At 48.0% G+C, this 25,248-nt stretch overlaps 1 protein-coding gene across 2 annotated transcripts; it reads left to right on the forward strand.

Moving 5' to 3' along the window:
- Window positions 1–1,771: 1,771 nt before the first annotated feature.
- Window positions 1,772–25,226, forward strand: WSB2 (WD repeat and SOCS box containing 2; the record flags this gene model as incomplete). 2 transcript variants are annotated; one of them, XM_080650387.1, is made up of 9 exons in its annotated part: window positions 1,772–1,916; window positions 7,763–7,931; window positions 17,481–17,725; window positions 17,883–18,014; window positions 20,752–20,852; window positions 22,239–22,411; window positions 23,152–23,262; window positions 23,383–23,490; window positions 24,101–25,226. In XM_080650387.1, 9 exons carry the CDS (start codon window positions 1,904–1,906, stop codon window positions 24,261–24,263), a joined length of 1,215 nt encoding a protein of 404 aa, XP_080506513.1. In that variant the 3' UTR covers window positions 24,264–25,226. The 2 variants fall into 2 exon arrangements, with proteins under 2 accessions (XP_080506513.1, XP_080506512.1); XM_080650386.1 differs by lacking the exon at window positions 1,772–1,916 and having other exon boundaries at window positions 7,744–7,931.
- Window positions 25,227–25,248: the final 22 nt, after the last annotated feature.

The raw sequence follows: 25,248 nt of genomic DNA on the forward strand, positions 1-25,248 counted from the left end.
ATTTTTTACTAGCTTTCCCACTGTGGGTAACAATATTGTCCTCGTTGCCATTTTATTCTTCTCCATGGCTTGTAGGTACTACCCACCCTTTTAACCTACCGAGACACCTTTGCCTTTTTAAAATTTCCCTGAGAAATTTGTTCTTTTTTCCCTCCCTACCTATGCCTCTTTTTGCTCAGACTGCAGGCTTTCTAAAGAGCTAGAAGTCACCATGGAAAACAACTGATGGACCGCTTGACAACACAATTCACATCAGCCTTCCGGTCCCATGGGTCCTCGCTGTTGATGGCTTTGGAGATTGTCGCCTGGGCTCAGCTAGCTGCAGTCCCCACAGTGTCTCACCCACCTCCCATCTGAGGTTGCCCAATTCCGTTCCCTCTTATCCTGTTCTAGGCCTTCCCTCTTAGGTCCCCCCACCCCCCTTTTCTAAACTTCACTCCAAGCTCCCTGGCTCTAGCAAAGCTGCCCCATGTTAAATGGACGTCCTTTCTAACCAAACCCACGTTTCCCACCGTAACCCCGCTCCCGGGGGTGTCTATTTCCCACCCGCGCCTCCCTGTTGTGTGTCTACCCCAAGCCCGTCTTCGGAGCCCCCATTGACCTGCCTGTTTTCCCTTGCGGGGGGGGGGGGGCGGGGGCGCATACACACCCAGTCCCTGAGGGCGTCTCTCCCGTCCCCTTTCGCCCGCCCGGGCCTCCGAGGTCCCCCCACGTTCCCGCAGCTTCTCCGTTGGCCCCCGCATTTCCATGCCCCCTGCTCTCTGGCCAGCTGCCCCCTCCGCACCGCCACGTTAACCTTGGTCCTTCCATGGGCCACGGGGCTCTTCTTTTCCTGGTTCCCATTTTTTAAACATTTTATTTATTTTTAAATCTTTATTCAAAGTATTACATAGGTCCCCCCATTAACCTCTTCCAGCCCGCACCTCTCCCCCCCGCCCCCGGCCCTCGCCACGCATGGTCCGCGTCCTCGGTTGTGCATACAAGTTCATTGGTTGGTCTGGTTCCCATTTTTTAAAAAAACAGCCCAGCTCACCCCTTCCGACCCCCGTGCCCCCAGCCGCGCAGTGACCGCCCCTCCCCCTCCCCCTCGTCCCCCGGCCGCTGCGGGCTCCTCGGATTCTCCAGCCTCAGCGGCAGCCCCTTCTCCCGCGGGGACGCACCGCCGCCCCCCGTCTCTCCTCAGGCCGCGCTTTGTCTCCCCAATCCCTGGTCCCCCGTGGCTTCGGATCCTTTTTTTATTCGTTTCCTTCCTACTCGCCTCCCCCCTCTCCCGGGTTTCCCCAGCCCCAGCTCCCCTAGTTTTCTCCTCAGTATCCCTTCCCTCAGCCCTGCTCCCTGTCGCACCCCACTTTTTACCCAGATCTTCTTACCCATTCCCCCCACCCCCCCGTATTATTGCCCAGCCCTCGCGCTCGGTCTCCCCCACCCGGTTCCCCTCGACTCCGTCCCTTACCCCCTCGGGCTTTACCCTCCCCTCCCCCCATGCTCCGCTCCCCCCTCATTTTCACCGGTTGGCGGCCACCTCACCCCCACTCCCCGCCCCCCGTTTCCCTCGCTCTTCCCCCCTCGCCCCCCCATTCCTGCAGCGCCACTTCCCTCCGTTTTCCCGCAGCCCTGATCCTACCCTGCCCCCCCCGCCCGCGTTCCCCTCAGCCCCCCATTTGTCCCGCCCGCGCCCCGCCCCCCGCGCAGCGCCCCGCCCCGGCCCCGCCCGCCCGCCCGCGCCGCCACGTGACGGGAAGCAGCTGATGGCCTCTCCGGGCGGCGGCGGGCTCGGCGGGGCCGGGGCGGGAGCGGGGGCCGGAGGAGCGGGGGCCGGGGTGGGGGCCGGGGCGGGGGCGGCGGAATGAGGGCCGGCGGCCCGGGGGGCTGAGGCGCCGCCTGCCGCGGCCGCGCGTCCTCCATGGAGGCCGGAGGTGAGTGGGGCTCCGGGGCCCGGCCGGGCTCGGGGCGGGTGCGGGCTCGGCCGCGGAGGGGACGTGGGGGCGCCGCCGGCCGGTGAGCGGGCAGCGGGGGCGCGGGGGGCGCGCGGCGCCCAGCTTTGTTTCACTTTCGCTGTCAGCGCCGCCACCGCGCCCCCGCCGCCGGCGGGACCGGGAGGACGGGCCTCGTGCGGCGGGGACCCCCACCCCGCATAGTAGGGTCCCGGGTGGGACGCGGGGTGCGCCAAGCCCTCACGGGTGATACCCGAGGGGGTGGCTGCCAGGTGCCGGGTGCCGCACGCGCAGGTCTGGGGGGAGTCGCGCTGCTCCTTAGGAACTGTGCGGTCGGGGACCCCCTGGCCCCCCAAGTGTCAGTTTTACATTCACAAAATGGATAGAAAAATACCTGCCTCCGTGGGCGGTTGGGAGCTTCCCAAACTTGCCTACTCGTAAAAATGGGCTCTGGGGTCCTTATTTAAAAAACAAAAGTAAATGTAAATACATAAAAAATATGTAACACACATAAAACATATGTAACGTGTAATGTTTATATTCCGAGCCTTTCCCAGTGAAAAGGGATTCGTAGGGCTGGGTGGGGCCGGGGGGCGGGTCCCCGGTGCGTGTGTGGCGGGTTGAGTTTAGGGGGCCCGATGGGTGAGGTCCACTTGCTTCCGTCCTTGCCGGCAGCTGTCATCGGAGGCCAGTGTGGACTCGGGGAGTAGGCTGCACCCGAGCCGCCCCACGAACTTGTCACCTCCGTGGGAAGGGTGTCCTTGTGCAAAGGCCAAACCTCCAGACGTGTCCCTCTTTCTCCCTCCCAACCACCTTGCCGTGTGAACACTGGGTGTGTGTTGGGGATTTATTGTGGGAGTCCCAACTCTCTCGTGTACCCCCATACTTACTTCATGGCAGCTCTCAGAGCAACAGTTCTAAGCGGTCAAGGCCTAGGGCTCAGCATGTGTTCCAGAACCTCATTGTGTTCTCCTCCCAGTGAAGTTCAGGCTTCCTCCTGCCCTGGCGGATTCTGATTGTTGACGCCCGTTTCCCTGGCTTGTTGGATGGGGCAGGGGTTGTGGGTGGGTAGGTTGAAACCCCAGGGTATTCCCTGGGGTGGTGTAACTTTTTAATTTGGGAAATGACATTTCTTTGTTTGCTGGAGTCAGGCATTCAGTGGAAGGTGTAGAAGCAACTCTCTGCCTTCCCATCTAGATAAGGGCTTTCTTTCAGTGCCTGTTACCCACAGGACTCTATAAATGGCCCTTACTGTTCGCCTGAATCTTACGTGAATCTTTTTATAGCTTCCGCTGTCATTTTCATTGACCCCTTAAATAGTTAAATCTGAAAGTGATCTGTAGCTAGCCTCTCTTTAGCCAGAATGTGTTTCCAGTTCTGGGTTTTTCCTAATGATTGACCACTGTGTTTTGGGGTGTGGGCAGAGCTGTTGAGAGCTGCCAAGCTACTGTTAAAAAAAAAAAAAAAAAAGCCTGAGAGTTTTACATTCTTTCAAACTGAATAAAGCCTATTGTAATGGTTACAGTGGACAAGAGTGGCTGTCTTCAGAGCAGTGGTTGGAGTTCATTTATTCATTCAACAAATATTTGTGGAGTACCTGCTATGTGCTAGCACTGGCCAATAGAAGTGAAATGTGAGCCACATATATAATTTAAAATGTTCCAGTAGCTGCATAAAAAAGTGAAACAGGTGAAATTAATTTTAAAACTATATCTTTGTCCGTCCAACATGTCTAAAACGTCATTTCGATAGGTAATCGTGATTACTAATATATTTTAGATTTTTTTTGGTATTAAGTCTTCAAGATAAGATGTATATTATATACATCTTGATTCGGACTGCCACATGTTAATTGGTCCGTAGCCACGTGTGGCTAGTGGTTACTGTACTGGACAGCACAGCCCAATAGCAGTGAATAGATAAGTTTGGGTTGGGGTGGGGAAGAGGTGGACAATAAATACATAAAAATGACAAGTGCAATCAAGAAAAGATAGATGAATGATAGTTACAAAGAAAATTTAATGGAGGGAGAGGAAAGTGACTGCGTTACTTTATTTTTTAAAAAATATATTTTTATTGATTTTGGAGAGGAAGGGACGGGGGGGGGGGGGGGAGAGAGAGAGAGAAACATCAGTGATGAGAGAGGCATTGATCGGCTGCTTCTTGCGAACCGCACCCTGGGGATCGAGCCCACATCTCGGGTGTGTGCCCTAACCAGGAACTGAACCAAGACCTCCTGATCCATAGGTCGACACTCAACCACGGAGCCACACCAGCCAGCCTAACTGGGCCACTTTAGATTGTGAGGCCAGGAAGGCTTCTGAGAAGGCGACATCAGCACCCAGCCCTGAAGGGTGAGATGGAACAGCCAGGCAGCGTTTCCCAGGCCGATGGAACATCTAAGTAATGATCCTGAGGCACGACAAATCGCCTTGCTTTCTGCTGCCTGGAGTCATAGCTTCTGTCTCCGTGTTAAGGCAATCTCCTTTCACAGACAAGGCCCGTCATAAATACCTTTCCGTTCAGCCTGTGTGTCCACACACATCCCAGTGTTCAATTAGAAAACCCTGATCTTTTTCACCAAGGAGGACCGTGGCAGGTGCAGTCCCAGATGAAGCTGGATCCCCTTGGCTCTGGTTTGTAAGCTCTGCACTAATTGGGGCTTTCTTTTCCAGCAGCCAATTGTAGTTGGGGCCCAGACTACCCCTTCAGGATTTCCTTCGTTCTAGAATTGAAGAAGAGACAGGAGTCACTGGGTTCTTTCTTCTTTTGGCGCCTGGATTCCTGAGCCTAAAATAGCAAGAATTAAATCCTCAAATCACAGAAATAGAGTGTGAAATCTGGGAATGGCTCATGTTTAAGAAGCATTTCATGTGAAATGTTTGGCACAGGCATCATAATAGTTTCGGGGGCATCATTGTATTTATATTTAAGGAGGTATATCGTGTATATTTATTCAACAAATAGTTACTGCCTGCCTGTTCTCTGCCAGGAACTCTGCTAGGAACTGGGGGTACACATACCAGGTCCCTGCTCCCGTGGAGGTGATGTCCTTGTTGGGGAAGATAGTTAAAAAGCACATTAGTGACTGTGCTGTAAAGAAGTGAGGAGCCCTCGTCGGTTTGGCTCCGTGGATAGAGCATCGGCCTGTGGACAAGGGTCCCAGGTTCGATTCTGGTCAAGGGCACATGCCCGGGTTGCGGGCTTGACCCCCAGGAGGGGGCTTACAAGAGGCAGCCCATCAATGATTCTGTCTCATCAATGATGTTTCTCGCTCTCTTTCCCTCTCCCTTCCTCTCTGAAATAAATCATAATAACAATAATAATAATAGAATTCTAAAAAAAGAAAGTGAGAGGTTATGAAGGAGATTGTCTTGGGGGGTCAGAGAGGGGCTCTCTGAGGAGCTACCATTTAGGCTGAGACCTGAATGAAGAAAAGGCACCAGCCACAGAGGCATTCCTGGGGATGAGAACAGCTGGTGCAAAGGCCCCTGGCTTGGAACTAATGGAGCACCATGAAGGTGTGAGAGAGGGCTAGTTCGTATGCTAGAGCCAGGAGCAACAAGAGAGAGATCAGCCCAGGTGGATACAAGGCAGGGCCAGTTTCTGCAGGACTCTTGAGGGCAGGGTGCGGCGTTTGTATTTTATTCTAAGAGTGATTGAAGCGGATTACTGTGGAAGGTGAGGAGAATGGATGGTAGGGGCCAGAGCGGGAGCGAGGAGAGCAGTTGGAAGGCTGCTTAGTGAGAGAGGATGATGTTGCATAGATTAGAATAGTAGCCATGGAGATGAAGGGAAGTTAGGTTTGCCAAGTCTCTTGGAAACAGATTTGATAGAACTTGCTAATGGATTTGGATTGGGAGGTGAAGAAAAGAGAAAAATCAAGGATGACCCCTTTTCATATTGTGTAGAGCCTCTGGTATTCCAAAGGGTGGCTAGTGTGCCTGTGGAGGAAGTGAACCCTGTGTAAACATAGTCTGGATGGAATAATAAAATTCGTCATTGTCCATGTCATTTAGTATATGTGTACATACGGGGTCTCAGCCTCGGCACTATTGACATTTTGGGCCAGAAAATTCTTCATGTGGGGGCTGACCTCTGCATTGTAGGATGCTTAGCAGCACCCGTGGCTTCCACCCATTACATAGCAGTAGCACCACCCCCAGTTATGACAACCAAAGTGTCTCCAGACATTGCCACGTGTCCCCGGGGGGCAAAATTACCCCCAGTTGAGAACCACTGGGCTACATGTAGAAGGCATTAACAGTTTAGGTCTGTGTCACCATAAGGAAATATCTGGAAGGAGCTGTTGCAGGATTGCTGCATAACATTAAGAGATCTGTTTTGGATTTGAAATGTACAGTAAAATATTCTTGTCATGTAAACATTCACATCCAGAGAAATATGCTTCTACAGAAAAATAATGATATAAATGAAAGGATCACGTGCACAAACACAAATTTCTAGGAGGAATTAAATTACTGGGGCCTGTACAAACACCAGTTTAGACTTAATATTTTAAAACCTAGATTTACATATAGAACCTCAGGGAATGAATATAAAGAAAACTTCCTTAAATAGCAAAGCCACCAAAGCCTTGATATGATTATATGCATATATGCACTTATATATGCACCTTTACCACCTGTTTCATTGAATCCAAGATATGGATCATATTGGCCTATGTATCACTGAGAAAAAGATACTGCCTGTGTAACCATGAAACGCCATCACTTGTAAGACATATCCTGATTTCATGGAGGTCAAAATGTGAGAAGACCTAAAGATGTGTCCTAGAATATATGAACTATGGAGTGCTTAAATTAGTTTCTATCTGGTAACAGCTATAAAAGGGTCAAAGTCTCGGAACGGTTAAAGTGGAACATACACATCAGGAAGTGACCTCATGCAGGAGGGAAGCCAGTTACTATATTAGTATGTATCACCATTACACATCATTGTGGTCAGAAAATCAATTCCGAGGGCCTTTAACTTACGAGCTTCACCAGCCACGGACAGCCTTCCAGTGGAGTAGGAAATGTAACCAGGAACTGTGACAAAGACGCACCTTTCCAGCACTTAACTCCTCACAAGGTGCTGCACTAGGCCCGACAGACACAAAGATTGACTCGTCTTGCTGTTTTCGAACAAAGATGTTACATTCTGTGTATGTGGGGGGGAGATTGGCTATTACAGGAGAGAAGAAATAAGCAGAGGGGGACTTATTTCTGCTCTGATCGTGTGAGATCAGGGTATGCGTCCCAGTTGCTAATCTAGGTGGGATTCTCAAAAGCAGAAAAGGAGTCCAGCTGTGAATGAGCATGAGCTACTCCGGGCATGACTCTGGTCTAAGCAAGAGGAAGCAGGGCAAGTGCTGAACATTTTATTTTAGTCTTGGTGGTGGTGGGGGGTGAGTTTCAGATAACCCTTTTCTCCCAGGAGCGGGTTCTTTGGAGGAGAATTTAAATACATTTGAAAGCCTCCTAATCTGCACCATCTAACACAGCCTTGCCTGGTCTAGTCCTGATCTGGCCCTCTCCTTTCTTCCTCTTTAGGCATTCATAGGAAAAGGAGGCCTCTGGTCACTGGGTTTACCCTTCCAAAGGTTACTGAGTCATGGTTAACCAACAGAGGGGAGTGCCAGAACTGAGTAACCACGGTGGAATGTGGCCTTTGGCTACTGTTACTGCCCCAGGTCACTTAAGGGACAATTCCCTCCCAGAACCCAACCCCGTGCCATGGTGAGACAGTGGCTCTCAGCGGCTGAGTCAGGGAGGTGAGGAGGGAAGTGAGAGTGTTTGTTTGAAGCATGCTGTCTCCTGTCCCAGAGGAACCGCTGCTGCTGGCCGAACTCAAGCCCGGGCGCCCCCACCAGTTCGATTGGAAGTCGAGCTGTGAAACCTGGAGTGTCGCCTTCTCCCCAGATGGCTCCTGGTTTGCTTGGTCTCAAGGACACTGCATTGTCAAGCTGATCCCCTGGCCGCTGGAGGAGCAGTTGTAAGTACTCTGCATCCCAAGGCACGAGGGAGTCCTCGCGCGCCGAGGAACATGAGCGCTTATTCAAACTACTGCCTGCTCTTGGGTCTTCCTGCCCAAGAACAGGAGAGGGAAACGGCGGGGCAGTTCAGGAATCCCTCTTCGGACTCTCCAGAGCCCCACATGCAGGACTTGGGAAAACTAATTCCATCGCGATTATGTTAGCCTCAAGTTTTTTAAAACAGATTTATTGAAATATAATTTACCCACCACACAATTTGCCCATTTAGAGTGTATCTATCACCATGATTAATCTTAGAACATTTTCATTACTCATAAAAGAAACCCCGCATCCCTAAGCTGGCACCCTCCAAACCCCTCTACTCTCCAGCCCTGCGTAGCCACTAATCTACTTCCTGTCATTATAGGTTTGCCTATTCTGAACATTTCATATCAATCAGATAATATGTAGACATTTTTGACTGGCTTCGTTCACAACATAATGTTTTCAGTTATTTATGTTGATGCATGTATCAGTACCTTATTTCCTGTCATTGCCAAATAATATTCCATTGTATGGAGATAACCACATGTTGTTTATACATTTATCAATTGGTGGACGTTGGGTTGTTTTCACCTTTGACTGTTATAAAGAATGCTGCTATGAACATTGATGTACAAGTCTTTGTGTGGACATATTGTTACCAGAAAGGGGAACTGGCCCTTGGCGGTTCTTGGTGCAGGAAAAATTTCACAACACGAGCCCAGATGACTGTGAGGGGACGTTTATTAACGCTGGGGTCGTGAAACAAGAAAGGACTCAGCATTGAAGAAGCAACAGGAGAGCCTAGGCGGGGCTGCCTCAGCTCCCTGGGACGTCAGCGAAAGGGCGCGTTGGGAACAGGGTTAGGGGACTAGCCTTTGACGACTGAGCTGCCATTGCCCATTGCTCCTCAGGTGCAAGTCTTGTGGGTCCTTTGGGGTGTAGGAGATCCATGCTTGTGGGGGGAAGAAGAGGGGGAAGAATAAGGTGAAGGGAAGGGCAGGGCTGCTCCCTAGACCAGCGGTTGCCAACTTTTCGGACCTCGCAGATCACTCGTGGTCCACGGACCACCGCTTGGCGACCACCGCCCTAGACCAAAAGCACGCCCTGGGTCCTTTGTCTTGAGACTTTATCTCTTCCTCAAAGGCGGGAAGGTCTCAGGGGCGGGTCTCTACAGGATATTCATCCGTCTTCTAGGTGTGCCCATCCAGGTTCCTGGTCTTGACTGATTGGTCAGTGTTAGGGCTGGGGGCTGTCAGTCATCGTGGCTGGTCCTGGTGTCGCCCACCTGGTTTTGCTGCTTTTCTTGGTCTGGAGCGGAAATACAACCGAGGCCCCGATGTTATTTCTAGGAAGGTGACCTTCTGTATCTACTGTAAATTGCTTTGCTAGTTTGTTCGGCTAACTGCCTGTTTCCCTATTCCTTTTGTCCTGGCTTACTGGCCTGTCTCAATACGATTTTATATGTTTTCAGTGTTTACCTGTTTGAGGAACTATCAGACTTTTTCAAAGTGTCTATACCATTTTACAATCCCACCAGCAGTGTGTGAGTTTAAAAACTTTTTCACATCCTGCCCAACACGTGTTACTGCCAGTCTTTTTTATTATAGCATAGCCATCCTGGTTGGTATGAAATGGCATCTTATTGTGGTTCTGATTTGTATTTCCTTGGTGGGTACTGATGTTGAGCACCTTTTCATGTGCTTATTGGCCCTTTGTATATCTACTTTGGAGAATTGTCTCTTCAGATCCTCTGCCCGTTTTAAAACAGGGCACATTATCTTTTCATTATCTACCACGTTTAGTTCTGATATTTTTCTTTCTTTGGGCTGGACAGGTCCCAGTGTCTGAAAGCTGTGAGCCCCCAGTCAGTTGGCCCAGCATTTGCATTTTTTCATTTGTCCCAGGGTAACTCTGTCTGCATTTATGTATTCAGCCAACATTTGTTGCAAATCTTCTTTGCCTAAAACTGAGCTAGGGGCGAGAATCCTAAATAAATCAAACACAGCCTGTGCTCTTGAGAGTTTCATTTGTTTTGCTTTAGGCTAGTGGTCGGCAAACTCATTAGTCAACAGAGCCAAATATCAACAGTACAACGATTGAAATTTCTTTTGAGAGCCAAATTTTTTAAACTTCTTCTAACGCCACTTCTTCAAAATAGACTCGCCCAGGCCGTGGTATTTTGTGGAAGAGCCACACTCAAGGGGCCAAAGAGCCGCATGTGGCTCAGGAGCCACAGTTTGCCGACCACGGCTTTAGGCATTTCTTATAAATTGTATATTAGATTTAAGTTTTTTAGAAGTTTAGTCTGAAATATGTTGCCTTGATAATAGGTAAAGCTGATGAGAGTTTGCTGAGATGGGTACTCTGTACACTGTTGGGGTCAAGGGGATAAATTTGTGCTCTTTCTGGAAGTCTATTTGACAATAGGCATCAAAGACCTTAAAAATATCCTTGCAGTGATTAGGAATCTCAGAAATGGGCTCATCTATTTACATGCACTGATTTTCATCATGAAATTAATTATATAGTAGTTAAAAATCAGAAATAGCTACAAATTGGGTGATGAGAGAATGGTTAATGACATTGTGGCATCTCTATATATAAAACCCTAATATGCAAATAGTCCGAACGGTGGAACAACCAAACAACTGGTTGGTATGACGTGCACTGACCACAAGGGGGCGCGTGCAGAACATGGCGGGCGTCAGCAGCAGGTGGCAGAGTGGGGAACGTGATGGGCGTCGGTAGGAGGTGGCAGAGTGGGGAACGTGGCGGGCGTCGGCCTCGGCGGGATGGTGGAGCAGGTGAGCAGGGGCACCAGACCAAGGCAGGGCGCCGGTCGCTGTCATTGGGGCAAGCCTTTGGTGGTTACTGAAAATTCTTTGCTCCTGCACACTGCAGTTTCGCCTGGCGCTTGCACCTGCTGCCAGCGCTGGAGCCACTGCTCACACCCACTGCCGGCGCCCGATGCAGGTCCCCGATCGCTCCGCGCCATCAGTGGGTGTGAGCAGCTGCTGCCGGCCCCGATCGCCCCACAGGGCTTTTCCACCTCCCTCTGCTCCTGAGGGGTGATCGGGGTAGCAGCTGCCACTCGCACCCACTGACAGTGCCAGCCCCACTTGCACCCACTGCTGGCTCCAGCCCCAATCGCTCTACACCATCAGCGCATGGGAGCAGCGGCTGTGGTAGTGGGGCTGCCAGCAGACAGGGGACTGGGGGCTGCGGCAGGAGGGGCTGAGCGGGGGCACGGAGGATGGGCCGAGACCCGCCCCTGTGCCCACCTCAGCCTCACGGCCCACAGTTCTGTTCAAGATGCACGAATTCGTGCACTGGGCCCCTAGTTTTTATATATTTTAGCAGCTGTCAAATTTTTTAAAATAAATCTTTATTGTTGAAAGTATTACATATGTCCCTTTTTTCCCCCATTGCTCTCTCTCACCCGCCTCTCCCCCAAGCCTTTACCACCCTATCATCTGTGTCTGTGGGTTATGCATATACGCATATGAGCTCATTGGTTTATCTCTTCCCCCTTCAACCTCCCCTGCCTTCCCTCTGAGGTTTGAGTCTGTTTGATGTTTCTATGTCTCTGGGTCTATTTTTGTTTTTCAGTTTACTAGGGGCCCGGTGCATGAAAATTCGTGCAATGGAAGGGGGGGGTCCCTCAGCCCTCCCTGCCCCCTCTCACAGTCCAGGAGCCCTCGGGTGGGAGGCGACCCAGTGATCAGGGGAAGGCGACGCCCCCATCACACCTCTGCTGCTGCCACTGCTGGCAGCACAAGCCTCAGCCAGCCCTGGTTACCTGAGCCTCAGGCGGCCCTGGGCCACTGGGCAGCCGCCATCCGAAGCTTGCCTGCACCTCAGGCCCGCCCTGGGCGGCTGGGCAGCTGATATCCGAGGCGCAGGCAAGGCAGCTGATATCCAAGGCTTGCCTGCGCCTCGGGCGTCGGCTGGGCAGCTGGGGGGCTGAGGGCGGGTCTGGCCACACCATGCGCCTGCCGCCCCCCCTGCTGGGCTTGAAAGGACTGTGGGACTCTGGAGGCAGGCACAAGGAGCGGCTGGACCTGCCTGAGGGCAGGTCCGGCCGCGCGCCTGCCACCCCCATCTCCCCCCAGCAGGGCTGAGGGGACTGGGCGCTGCCATCTTGTGGCTGTGGGCACTACCATCTTTGTGATGGCGTGACAGTCAATTTGCATATTCCCTCTTTATTAGATAGGATGTTGTTCATTAGATTCCACAAATGAGTGAGATCATGTGACACTTATCTTTCTCCGACTGGCTTATTTTGCTTAGTATAATGCTTTCTAGGTCCATCCATGATGTTGCAAATGGTAAGAATTCTTTCTTTTTTACAGCTGCGTAGTATTCCATTATGTAGATGTACCACAGTTTTTAATCCACTCATCTGCTGGTGGGCACTTAGGCTGTTTCTAAATCTTAGCTATAGTAAATTGTGCTGCTATGAACATAGGGGTGCATATATCCTTTCTGATTGGTGTTTCTAGTTTCTTGGGATATATTTGTAGAAGTGGGATCACTGGGTCAAATGGCAGCTCCATTTTTAATTTTTTGAGGAAACTCCATACTGTTCTCCACAGTGGCTACACCAGTCTGCATTCCCACCAGCAGTGCACAAGGGTTCTTTTTTCTCTCCATCCTTGCCAACGCTTGTCCTTTGTGGATTTGTTGATGATAGCCATTCTGACAGGTGTGAGATGGTACCGCATTGTTGTTTTGATTTGCATCTCTCAGATGATCAGTGACTTTGAGCACTTTTTCATATGTCTCTTGGCATTATGTATGTCCATTTTGGAGAAGTGTCTATTTAGGTCCTTAGCCCATTTTTTAATTGGGTTGTTTATCTTCCTTTTGTTAAGTTGTATGAATTCCCTGTGGATTTTGGAGGTTAACCCAAATATGTTCTCCCATGGGGTGGGCACTCTTGTTATTTTATTGATGGTTTCTTTTGTTGTGCAGAGACTCTTTATTTTGATGTAGTACCATTTGTTTATTTTCTCCTTAATTTCCATCGTCCCAGGACAGTGATCAGCAAACTGCGGCTTGTGAGCCGCGGTTTGCCGCTCTGTTGATTAATGAGTTTGCCGACCACTGTCCTAGGAGATGTATCCATAAACATATTGCTACAAGAGATGTCTAAGATTTTGCTGTCAATGGTTTCTTCTAGGATTTTTATGGTTTCACGTCTTACATTTAAGTCTTTTACCCAGTTTAAGTTTATTTTGGTGTATGGTGTAAGTTGGTGGTCTAATTTCATTTTTTTGCATGTATCTGTCCAATTTTCCCAACACCGTTTATTGAAGAGACTATCTTGACTCCTTTGTCAAATATTAATTGAGCATAATGAGTTGGGTCAATTGCTGGGTTCTCTGTTCCATTCCATTGGTCTATATACCTGTTCTTATGCCAGTACCAGGCTGTTTGGAGTTGGGGGGCTTTGTAGTATAACTTGAAATCTGGTATTGTGATTCCTCCAACTTTGTTTTTCTTTCTTAAGATTGCTGCAGCTATTAGGGGTCTTTTTTGATTCTATATAAATTTTTGGAATATTTGTTCTAGCTCTGTGAAATATGCTGTTTGTATTTTAATAGGGATTGCATTGAATCTGTAGATTGTCTTGGGTAGTATGGACATATTAATGATGTTGATTCTACCAATCCATGAACATGGTATGTTCTTCCACTTGGGTATATCTTCCTCAATCTCTTTTTTCAATGTCTTGTAGCTTTCCGTGTGTGTGTGTGTGTGTGTGTGTGTGTGTGTGTGTGTGTTTTGGCGTGATTTTCGCTTCCTTCTATAGCAGTGGTCCTCAACCTTTCTAATGCCGTGACCCTTTAATACAGTTCCTCATGTTGTGGTGACCCCCAACCATAAAATTATTTTCGTTGCTACTTCATAACTTTAATTTTGCTACTGTTAATGAATCATAATGTAAATATCTGTGTTTTCCGATGGTCTTATGCTCTATAGCAGTGGTTCTCAACCTGTGGGTCGCCACCCACAGGTTGAGAACCGCTAGCAGGGTCGCCTAAGACCATTGGAAAACACAGATATTTACATAACGATTCATAACAGTAGCAAAATTACAGTTATGAAGTAGCAACGAAAATAATTTTATGGTTGGGGATCACCACAACATGAGGAACTGTATTAAAGGGTCGCGGCATTAGAAAGGTTGACAACCACTGTTCTATAGTCAGTTTAATGATAATGCCAAGGTCATTCATTGTTGTTTTAAGATACATTTTTATTGATTTCAGAGAGGAAGGGAGAGGGAGAGAGAGATAGAAACATCAGTGATGAGAGAGAATCATTGATCGGCTGCCTCCTGCACGCCCTCTACTGGTGATGGAGCCCACAACCTGGACATGTGCACTTGACCAGAATTGAATCTGGGACCCTTCAGTCCACAGGCCAACGCTCTATCCACTGAGCCAAACTGGATAGGGCCATTCATTGTTTATTCATCCACTCTAAGTACAGGGGACTAAACTTCACATCCAGAATTAAGTCTGATACAAATCTATAGTCTGAAAAAGTTTTTAAAAAGCATAAAATGGCCCTGGCCAGGTGGCTCAGTTGGTTGGAGCGTCGTTCTGTACACCAAAAAGGTTGTGGGTTGATTCCTGGTCAGAGCACATACCTAGATTGCAGGTTCGGTCCCTGGTTGGGTGCAACCAATCGATGTTTCTTTCTCTCTCTCTCTCAGTTCCTTTCTCTAAAATCAGTAAACATTTCCTCAGATGAGGATTTTTTAAAAAGCATAAAATGAAATATGTTTTTTCCCTAGAAGTCATTCTTGTACTTAAATATATACAGTACTATAGGTTAATATAGTCTTCACATATTAACTATTAATTGCCTCACTTCCAAATTTTCCTCACATTTCTCTGTTATTTTTATAATTCAAAATAATTTTTTAAGTCCTTTAAAAAGGGAGGAGTCTGGGGTATTTATGATCTTCTTAGGATTGTTACACCTTTTTTTTTTTTTAATATATTTAATTGATTTTTTACAGAGAGGAAGGGAGAGGGATAGAGAGTTAGAAACATCGATGAGAGAGAAACATCGATCAGCTGCCTCCTGCACACACCTCCTACTGGGGATGTGCCCGCAACCAAGTTACATGCCCTTGACCGGAATCGAACCTGGGACCTTTCAGTCCGCAGGCTGACGCTCCATCCACTGAGCCAAACCGGTTTTGGCTGTTACACCTTTTTAAAAAAATAATTTTTATTGATTTCAGAAAGGAAGGGAGGAGAGATATATAGGAACATCAATGATGAGAATCATTGATAGGCTGCCTCCTGCATGCTCCCTACTGGGGATTGAGCGTGCAACCCAAGCATGTGCTCTGACAGGAATTGAACCTTGATCTCCTGGTTCTTAGGTCAAGCTCAACCATTGAGCCACGCTGGGCGGATCCAGGATTGTTACACATTTTAAAATGTCATATGTGCTTTTGATATGGAGCAAGTAATTGATACTAACCAAATAGTTGTAATACTTTTAGAAATAAAATTTTTAGAAACTTTAATTTCAGTGAAGTTAATTTCTCCCAGTGAATCTACCTTGCCCTTAGTTACCCCCTTTCAAGCTGCACCTCCCCACCTCCCATGTAACTCATCCCTTGATTCATTGACAAACTCAGAAGTCCAGGGGATCTGTTGAGCAGTAGGCTAGGATACCCAAGACTTATATATGTTCTGGTTCCAGATCAGCCCCTGATTTGGGGACCACAGGAAAGTCAACTCTATCCCTAAGGTGGAGATTTTAGTATCTTTCTAGAGAAATTAAATGTGTGATATTAAAATGATTTAACATATTTATGTGCCTTAATTTCTTTGGAATAAAGTAGCTATAAAAGTATCCCTTAATTCAAATACAGAAATTAGGATTTTATAAAAAATAAAACAAATGTAACTTTGGAGGGTCACGCTGTCCTGTGATGTTTTTCCATGGTCTGCTTTTTACATGCTTTTTCCCCGGATGGCAAACTCAGGCTCTTGTGTTGGGCAGGCCCAATCAAAAAGATATTCATTATCACATCCACATGTTTTGTCAGAATAACAAAATCTAAGACTATATTGGGCCATTTAGACCAGGGGTCAGCAATTTTTTTCTGAAAAGGTCCAGAAAGTATTTTCAGTTTTGTAGGCCATACGTCTGTCAATGGCACTCAGCTATGCCGTTACAGCATCAAAGCACCCATAGAAAACAGGTGAGCAAATGAGCGTGGTGGTATTCCATTAAAACTTTATTTATAAAAACAGGCTGCTGGCCTAGGCAGAGCTTGCCAACCTCTGACTTAGATTAATAGAGCTTTAGAGCCAAAGGAGGCTACATTGCTTCAATTCCTCCTCACTTTATAGGGGAGCTTGGTTAAATTTTTTAGTCTATTTCAACCACACAACTGACAAACGTGATTTCCTTACTTTGGGGGACAACTGTAGTACATAAAAAGGCCCAGCTACATATTTGTGATACAGGATTTCTCATGGAACTCAGTTCTAGCGTTATCATCTCCATTTCCCCTAGTTTGATATACCCCAGAGTGTGGTCAGGGTCACACAGGAAAGTTAGAACTTCATGCTTGCCCTGATCAAGTGCACCACAGGCAGGAAACGGCCAGGTGTTCTGGCTGAACCTCGGCTGTCTAATTGCTCAGGCCTTTGAGATCCTGGCTGCGAGGCAGAGTGGTGGAAGGCCCAGTTGTTAGGGACCGAGTGTTAAAGTAGAATGTTAAAGGAAGAGGGTCAGGTTGCTCAATGCACCCCTGAGTAGTTCTGTGGGTTCTTTCTCTCTGTTGACTGTCCTGCTGGCTCAGTGGCCGGCAAACTGCGGCTGTGGCTCTCGAGCCGCGGTTTGCCACTCTGTTGACTAATGAGTTTGCCGACCACTGGGATAGGGGCTTAATCACAAGGAACAACAGCCTGTAATTATTGGGATTGAGAGTCTAGGTCAGTGGTCGGCAAACTCATTAGTCAACAGAGCTGCAGTTTGCCGACCACTGTGCTGGCTCGAAGGAAATGATAGAGCCTTATTAATTGGTTGGAACATAGCGAGTGAAGGCAGAAATCAGTGTGTTCCAAGCAAGGTGTGGGCAAGAAAAGGGCCTATTTCTCTGCTTCTTGGGAGTATTGTAAGCTAGAGCTGGGAGTCTCCTCAGGCAGGAGAGCTGCGGATGGATAGTGAGGCTCTCGGTGCTGTCCTAGCTCCACACCTGCGTGTGCCTTCTTTCCCGTGGGAAAAACTGAGTGCGCTTCCTTTCCTACACCGAAACCCCAGAGGACTGTATCCCAGGGCAGGTCCTCCATGGCAGGGCTGTCCCAGATGGGGTGAGCCAAGGCCAGGGAAGCCTCTGTTACACGAATTCTAAAAAGAAAAGTCACACCAGAATTCACCGAAGCCCAGTTTGTTCCCAGGGCTTTCAAGTCTTAGATACCCAGGATGGAAAGTGGGTTGACCTGGTGAGTTTCATGCTCATTAAGAACTCTCTACTTCCCCAGCATCCCTAAAGGGTTTGAAGCTAAAAGCCGAAGCAGCAAAAATGATACAAAGGGGCGAGGCAGCCCGAAGGAGAAGACTCTGGACTGTGGGCAGATTGTCTGGGGTTTGGCCTTCAGCCCGTGGCCTTCTCCACCCAGCAGGAAGCTCTGGGCACGCCACCATCCCCCAGGGCCAGACGTCTCCTGCCTGATCCTCGCTACGGGACTCAACGACGGGCAGATCAAGATTTGGGAGGTGCAGACAGGTAGGTCGTTTCTGGCTGGCACAAGGTCGTGGAGGCTCGTGTGCATGTCCTCGTCAGGGGCTTGAAGGGCCCGGCCCCCCAGTTGGCTGAGGGGCAGTGTGAGGGCAGACCAGGTGCCGTCTCTCCCACTGACTGAGTGCTCCTGCTGCCCCACTAGGGCTCCTGCTTTTGAATCTTTCCGGCCACCACGATGTTGTGAGAGACCTGAGCTTCACACCCAGTGGCAGTTTGATTTTGGTCTCTGCGTCTCGGGACAAGACTCTGCGCATCTGGGACCTGAATAAACATGGTATGGAGGCGATGGAACTCCCGGGGAACTCCTGAAATACTGTATTTGCCCCTTTCCCTACTTCACCTGTGTCATTTTTACCCAGAATAGCGTTTCTCCATCTTTTTTTCTATTGTTTCTTTAGGAGCCTTTTCAGACATTTCTTTCTTGATCGCTCCCCCCTCACCCCTTGAAGATTTAAATTCTGTGTATCTGCCTATGGATTGAATACGTATTTATACACTGTAAGGAAAAAACAGATTTTTAAAAACCAGTAGAACCATTTTTTGCCACTATTGCTATCACCTTTATTGAAAATACCGTGATGGAGAATACCTTCCTCACCATGGCGTCACTGACATTTTGGGCTGCATAAGTCTTCGTTATGGGCTGTGCATCCTACCCTGTACATGCCAGCAGCACCCTCTACAGTCGTGACAACCAGAATGTGTCCAGACATTGCCAGTGTCCCCGTGGAGGGCACAGTCTCCCCAGTTGAGAACCGCGGATCTAGAGGAAGCCATCCTCCTTGGGCACCTCCTGTTAGAAATAAAGCTTATTGTGAAGTAGAATCTAGGTCTAGAAGAATTCTCTCGGGCTCGAGGGGGTCAGCTTTTATGCAATTCTGCCTTGAACGGAATTAGATAGAGCAGCAGCCCAACAAAGAGTTCCACACATCTCTGGTGTTGATCCTCAAACTGGAAAGTGACAGAGGGAAGGGGAATTGGTTAACAGGTCATTTCCCCCCACCTGGGTGGGCACGTGGAGGCTGGAGGGAGGTGGAAAGAGGAAATGGTGATGCGGGCAGTTCATGAAGAGACACACTCATCCCTGATAATGCAAAGGCACCGCACTCCTGCCTGAGCCATGGCTGTTCCCCAAACCGTGAGAGGGGCCCTGTCTGCTTGCCTCTTAGAAACGAGCCCAATCATTTGTCCAAACAGCTGAGGAGGAGGTGCTTGTAGTCTCCTCAGCTGAGGGCCCCTAGTCACTAAGAGAACTCTGTACAGTTCCTTCCCGTTCCTGTGGGACTCGTGGTCATACAATCCAAGCCAGGCCTGCTGACCGGGAGCGTTATTCAAAGGCAGTGCCATATCTGTTGTGTGTCCAGAGGCAGCTTGCCACCATTCAAGGAAGGTTCTTCAAGTGACTTTGAAAATCACTTGGTGGCTGGGAAGCTGCAGGTGACACAGAGTAGGCAGAATGGACTAGAACAATTATTAGGGCTTTTCAAAGAGGAGGGGAATAACGCAGTGTTCCCGGGTATTGGGCCCTGCCCTACATGACGTGCCTTAATTTATTCAACACTCACAACGACCTCAGGGCAGATGTGCTATTCTTGTTTGATAGCTGAGAAACCATGACTGACTTTTAAAAATTTATATTTATACACACACACCCATAAATTTATAAATGACCATATATATTCTTAAAAAAATATGTATATACACATATATATGTATATATATATGTATGTGTGTATGTGTGTGTATAAATATATATATACACATTTTTTTTTTCCTGCCCTGGCTGGGGTTATTCAGTGATTAGAGCGTCGGCCCGAGTACTGGAGGGTCTTAGGTTTGATTCCTGGTCAAGGTCACATACTTAGGTTGTGGGTTTGCTCCCTGCCCCCGATTGGGGGTTGGGGCATGTGTGGGAGGCAACCAGTCCATGTGACTCTCTCACATCAATGTTTCTCTCTTCCCCCCATCCTCTTTCCCTTCCACTCTCTCTGAAAAGCAATGGAAAAAATATCCTCAAGTGAGGATTAACAAAACAAAAACATTTTTAAAGTTTTTTTCCTTTTATTTTAGCTTGAATCCCGCCCACACCAGCCTTGCCATCTTTCTAATTCTCGCATCTGTTGAATTCCTCCATAATCCCCCTGTAATCTTGTGTAACCCATGCTAAGAGTCTTCCATATTTCTCTCCATGTTTTGCTTACACTTGTATGATCCTATTCGGACAATCACACTCTTACATTTATGGGTTTTGGAGTCATCATGTTTCACAAGAATGGAATCATAGTCTTCACATTTTTTTCTGAATCTTGTTTTTTCATTAAAGATACTCCATGGGAAATCTAAATTCTTAATTTAATAGGAATTAACAGGGTGGATCTACCTGTTACACTCTTTATTCACTCATTTCCCTATGGATGGGCATTTTGTTTTTTTTTTCAAAAACTGAAACCTGGAGAGATTACGTGAGTGGTTCAGGATTGTGTGCTAAGTGCACAGTGGAGCCAGGGTGCAAACCCATGTTCGCCTCACTCTAGAGCACATGGCCCTAGTAACCACCATTGCTCATCCAGACACCTGGTGAGGGGAGCGGGGGAGGGTGTGGAGTGGGAACCTTGTGATGAGGGGAAACCATTACAGAGAGAAGTGAGATACACTCTCTCAGATTTGGAAGGATGCTTCCAAGTATAACTGAGGTGGTGGGGGGACTGGAAAAGAATGTTCTTTGCTACCAAAGGGATCTATCGAACCTGATCTGTCTGCACCGTTTATCCTGATGATCCTGTGGAGTTTGGTGTAACAGTGGGGAGTGATTTCCTTTGGGTGTTAGAATATTATATGACTAGATTTCAGGTATTTAAATGACAGGTTTTGTCCTATTTCTTTCTCTGCATTAAAAAGTGGGTGGTGGCACTCAGTTGATAGAGAGCTGGGTGGGTGGCCTATCACGACGTTCCTCAGTCTTCCTGCTTCGTGGTTTGAGACAGCTCACTGTCTGCCCCTTTATCTGCCAGGTAAGCAGATTCAGGTGTTGTCGGGCCACCTGCAGTGGGTGTACTGCTGCTCCATCTCCCCGGACTGCAGCATGCTTTGCTCTGCAGCTGGAGAAAAGTCGGTAAGTCTCACACATCGGGTGCCGTTTCCTCTATTGCGCTAGTTCAGCAGGACCTGGAGGTTGGTAGCCACCTTGTGTGTGAGAAGGTAAGTAAGCCAAGTGTCTCAAACCCTGCCTCCTGCATGCCAAGTGTCTCAAACGCTGCCTCCTGCATGCCTCCCTTTCGATTTGCACTTGGACATGAGCCAAAAGAGGAGGTTAAGTTTACGTAGATCGCCACCGTCATTGGAGGCCTGTTTGTCTTTACAAATGGGAAAGGGGTGCTTTTAAGTTTCTTTTCCCCTTAGAGAGTCTACGATTTTTAAAGTTGCAACCCATGTATGGATCCAGATTTCCTTTGAACCATCTAGTTTATAGCGACCTAATTAGGATTTTTACTTCTGATTATAAAATATACAGCTACTTATTGAACTTTGCCCTGTCATCCTGCCTGTTATTTTTATTTTTATTTATTTATTTTTAAAATATATTTTATTGATTTTTTACAGAGAGGAAGGGAGAGGGATAGAGAGTTAGAAACATCGATGAGAGAGAAACATCTATCAGCTGCCTCTTGCACACCCCCTACTGGGGATGTGCCCGCAACCAGGGTACATGCCCTTGACCGGAATCAAACCTGGGACCCTTGAGTCTGCAGGCCGACGCTCCATCCACTGAGCCAAACCGGTTAGGGCATGCCTGTTATTTTTAAAGAAGTATTAGAAACCCAAGAATACTTTGGGAACAGTTTTGCATGGAGCTGTTTGCTGTGGTTGACTTGGGAAAGTTAATTCACTATTTGGTGCAGCCCTGGTGGTTAATCATTCATTTGAGGTTCGGAACTATGTGAAAGTGCGAGTTTTCTTAAAGGAAAGAAAATAAAATCCTATTTATAATGACTCTCAGGAAGGTTTAAAGTGATGAGCTGTGTCCGATGTGCAGTGGTGGGGGCCGAGTTCCATGGTCCTGTGAGCACAGGGGTGTAAAAGGGCACGGCAGATGCACGAGTTGGTACGCCTGGAGTTCACTCTGGCCCCTTGGTTGGTATTAATGAAAGGACAAGCTAGCACGGGGCTTAGGTCTTCCTCCACACGTACTGCATGTTTGCAAACAGCGCTCAGAAGCAGAACTCAGACGCCTCTACTGACCCATGTTAGCTGGCAGTCTTCCTGAGGCTGGCCCGGTGTGCTCTTCCTTAAGGTTCACTCCTTGAGCATGTCCTTTGGTCAGGCACCTTGAGAATGCGGAACTGTTACTTTATTTAAGCCTATATGATACACTTTGGAAGAGCTGTAGAAAAACGGGTGGAGAACGTGGCTTCCTCTGGCCATGGGGCCTGACGTGGGCACTGCTCACGTTCTGATACTACGTTTCCGCCCCTAACCAGGCCCCTGTCGCTTTCCACAGGTCTTCCTATGGAGCATGCGGTCCTACACGTTAATCCGGAAGCTGGAGGGCCACCAAAGCAGTGTTGTCTCTTGTGACTTCTCCCCTGACTCTGCCTTGCTTGTCACAGCTTCTTACGACACCAACGTGATCATGTGGGACCCTTACACTGGCGAGAGGCTGAGGTCACTCCAGTAAGGACCCGAATCCCTGCTTACGGCTTCCTTGTAGGGTGACTGATGAGCAACCTGTGTTGGATGAGACATGTCCCTTTTAGAGTCGGGGCATGGGAGGGGCATCCTGGGTAAAAGACACGGATTCAGTGCTTATTCTAAGGCTGGTGTACAGTAGTGCTTTCTTGTCAATTAAGTTTTGAAATTAGACCCAAATGCCTTCAACTCTCCTGCTAAGTGAGACTATACTTTGGATTCAGCATTAAGAAACCTCAAAGTGACTCTTTTTTTCCATTTACTAATAACTGTAGTAACAAGTTCAGAACGATCCTTTTATCGAAACTGCTATTTCCATAATGAATTTTCATGTTCTCACAAATTTGGTCTATTTTTCTCCTTTATCTCTGTTGTTTTATGAAGCGAATAATAGGTAGGCCTATAATTATCATGTATCTTAACCTAAAAAAGACTTTCAGTTTGTACCGTGGCATTCAAGTGAGGGCTGACCTACTTTGCATAAGGAAACTGGCACAGGGAGTGTTAGCAACCCTTCGGCCCCCTCTGCAAGACACTTGGAGCCTTAGTAAATGCACTTTTCTCCAGTCTTCTTTTCTAGTCTGCAAGTCCCAAGGTTTTCCATATGGGGTACAAGATGCGTCCTGAGCCTTTTCATAGCCAGGTAGTTTGGCCTCCTGCTGGGGATGAAGGTGAAGGGTGAGGGGTGGCCATCACCCCTTACTGTCCTGTTTCTTTCTCCTCAGCCACACCCAGCTCGAACCCCCCATGGATGACAGTGACGTCCACATTAGCTCCCTGAGGTCTGTGTGCTTCTCTCCAGAAGGCTTGTACCTGGCCACCGTGGCGGATGACAGGTAACAAGAGGCTCTCTTTATGTGGCCTCGGAGCAGGTGCTCGCACGTCACTGTAGCGTTTCCCTAGGCGTCTGGCCCCAGGTTTGCTAATGTGCAAACATGCTTTTCTTTCTCATCCAGACTCCTCAGGATCTGGGCCCTGGAACTGAAAACTCCAATTGCATTTGCTCCTATGACCAATGGTCTTTGCTGCACATTTTTTCCACATGGTGGAGTTATTGCCACAGGGTATGTATCTGTTAGCTGACCAGATGGGCAGCACTTTCTGCTGAGTATACCATGTAGCTTTTTAAGGAAAGAAAGCATTTAGAATTTTCCTGCCTGCGAGGAAGGCTTTAAGGAAATTCAAGATTACATAAAACTCTACTATCCTATTCTGCCAATATAGGTTATCATTTACTCTTAATATTTAATCTCAGTGTAATTAAAGAGTTACAATTCATGACAACGCATGGGCCAAGCCCGCAAGGACGCATGCATTACGATGATGCAGAATTTACATGGAAACCCTTCCTGGCAGAGACCACCTTTCAGGGACCATCTATCATTCAGTAGGTGGCGTCCGTCCTTCTGTTGAACTCACAGTGTGATTTAGCAAGGGCTGTGCTGGCAGAGATAGCACTTGGGTGTCAGAGGTGTCTGGAGTTCTTATAATCCTCTTAGCAGCCTTAATTATTCAGCACCACAGCTTTTACATCCATTTCAGCAGCCAGGGTTCCATTTCACTCTCCGGAGTCTCCTGCTAGTGCAAGTCAGAGTAGAAACATTAGTATCCGTCACAATGGAAACAAGTATTTCCAAGGTCAGTCTGAATGCATTCATTTCTGTTCTGTTTCAGGACAAGGGATGGTCACGTCCAGTTCTGGACAGCTCCTCGGGTCCTGTCATCACTGAAGCACTTATGCCGGAAAGCCCTCCGGAGTTTCCTCACCACCTACCAAGTGCTGGCACTGCCAATCCCCAAGAAAATGAAAGAGTTCCTCACATACAGGACTTTGTAAGCAACGCCACAAGATTGCGCGTGTTTTCTCTGTGGCAGATACATCTCCCTGGCGAAGGAGTAGCTGAAATAATGGGCCCACACCTGGTCTTGGATGGACATAGTTTCTCTTTGGGATTGTGAACGGAATGTAGCAAAACCAGATTCCAGTGGATCTTCTCCCCATGACATGTGACCGTCAGTCATAGAGGAGGGGACTCCACTTCCGTGGCCACAGAGCCTTATCTGAAATCTTCAGCCCACTGAGAAACAAGTCTTGAATTTTCTGGTAGTTTTGATTCAAAGTGCAGATAATGACGTTTTGGTAAGAAGAGCTATAGCCTCGTGAGCCTCTGTAGTGGCCAAGGGGTTTCAACTCCCCCTGCTGGGAAGCGTGGCTCCTGCCTAGCCCAGGCTGCTTCAGATGCAGCAGCAGCGGCCTTGTTTCAGCTTCTCCCTCTTGTGTCAGAGTTGATGTTGGCAAGACTCTCCTTCCTCCAGCTTCTCTCTGAGCAGCGGGACAAAGTTTTCATGGAGCAGGCTCTGGTATGAGGTATTAACCAAATTACAGGTGACTCGGAGGCTGTGCTCCTGACTAATACACTATAATTGGCTTTTTCTTTTTTTAAACAATGGTGTGCATGTGCAGATGACAAATTTATATGCCAGGTTACACAAGGATTTACTCCTCAACTGCATGACTGTTCCGATGGCTGAGCTGTTGGTTGTTTGCCTTTCATTAGCATATTTATTTGTATTTTCTCAACAGATGTTAAGGTACAACTGTGTTTTTCTTGATATCTAAAAACCATAGTTCTGAAGTCGAACAGTTGTGAAGATGTCTCCTTAATTGTGTAAAGCATTGGTGTTGTCATCACTTCAGCCGATATTCTCATGTACGAGGTCTGACTTTGCTGCTTCTCCTCATTGGACTTGTGAGCCAGCTTCAGCTCTACCCCTACACAAATATAGCTCCTTAAAAGTACTGTCCTCCTTCAGTGATGTAG

This window comes from Plecotus auritus (genome assembly GCF_963455305.1).
Source record: "Plecotus auritus genome assembly, chromosome: 13".
In the NCBI taxonomy this organism is placed as follows: domain Eukaryota; kingdom Metazoa; phylum Chordata; class Mammalia; order Chiroptera; family Vespertilionidae; genus Plecotus; species Plecotus auritus.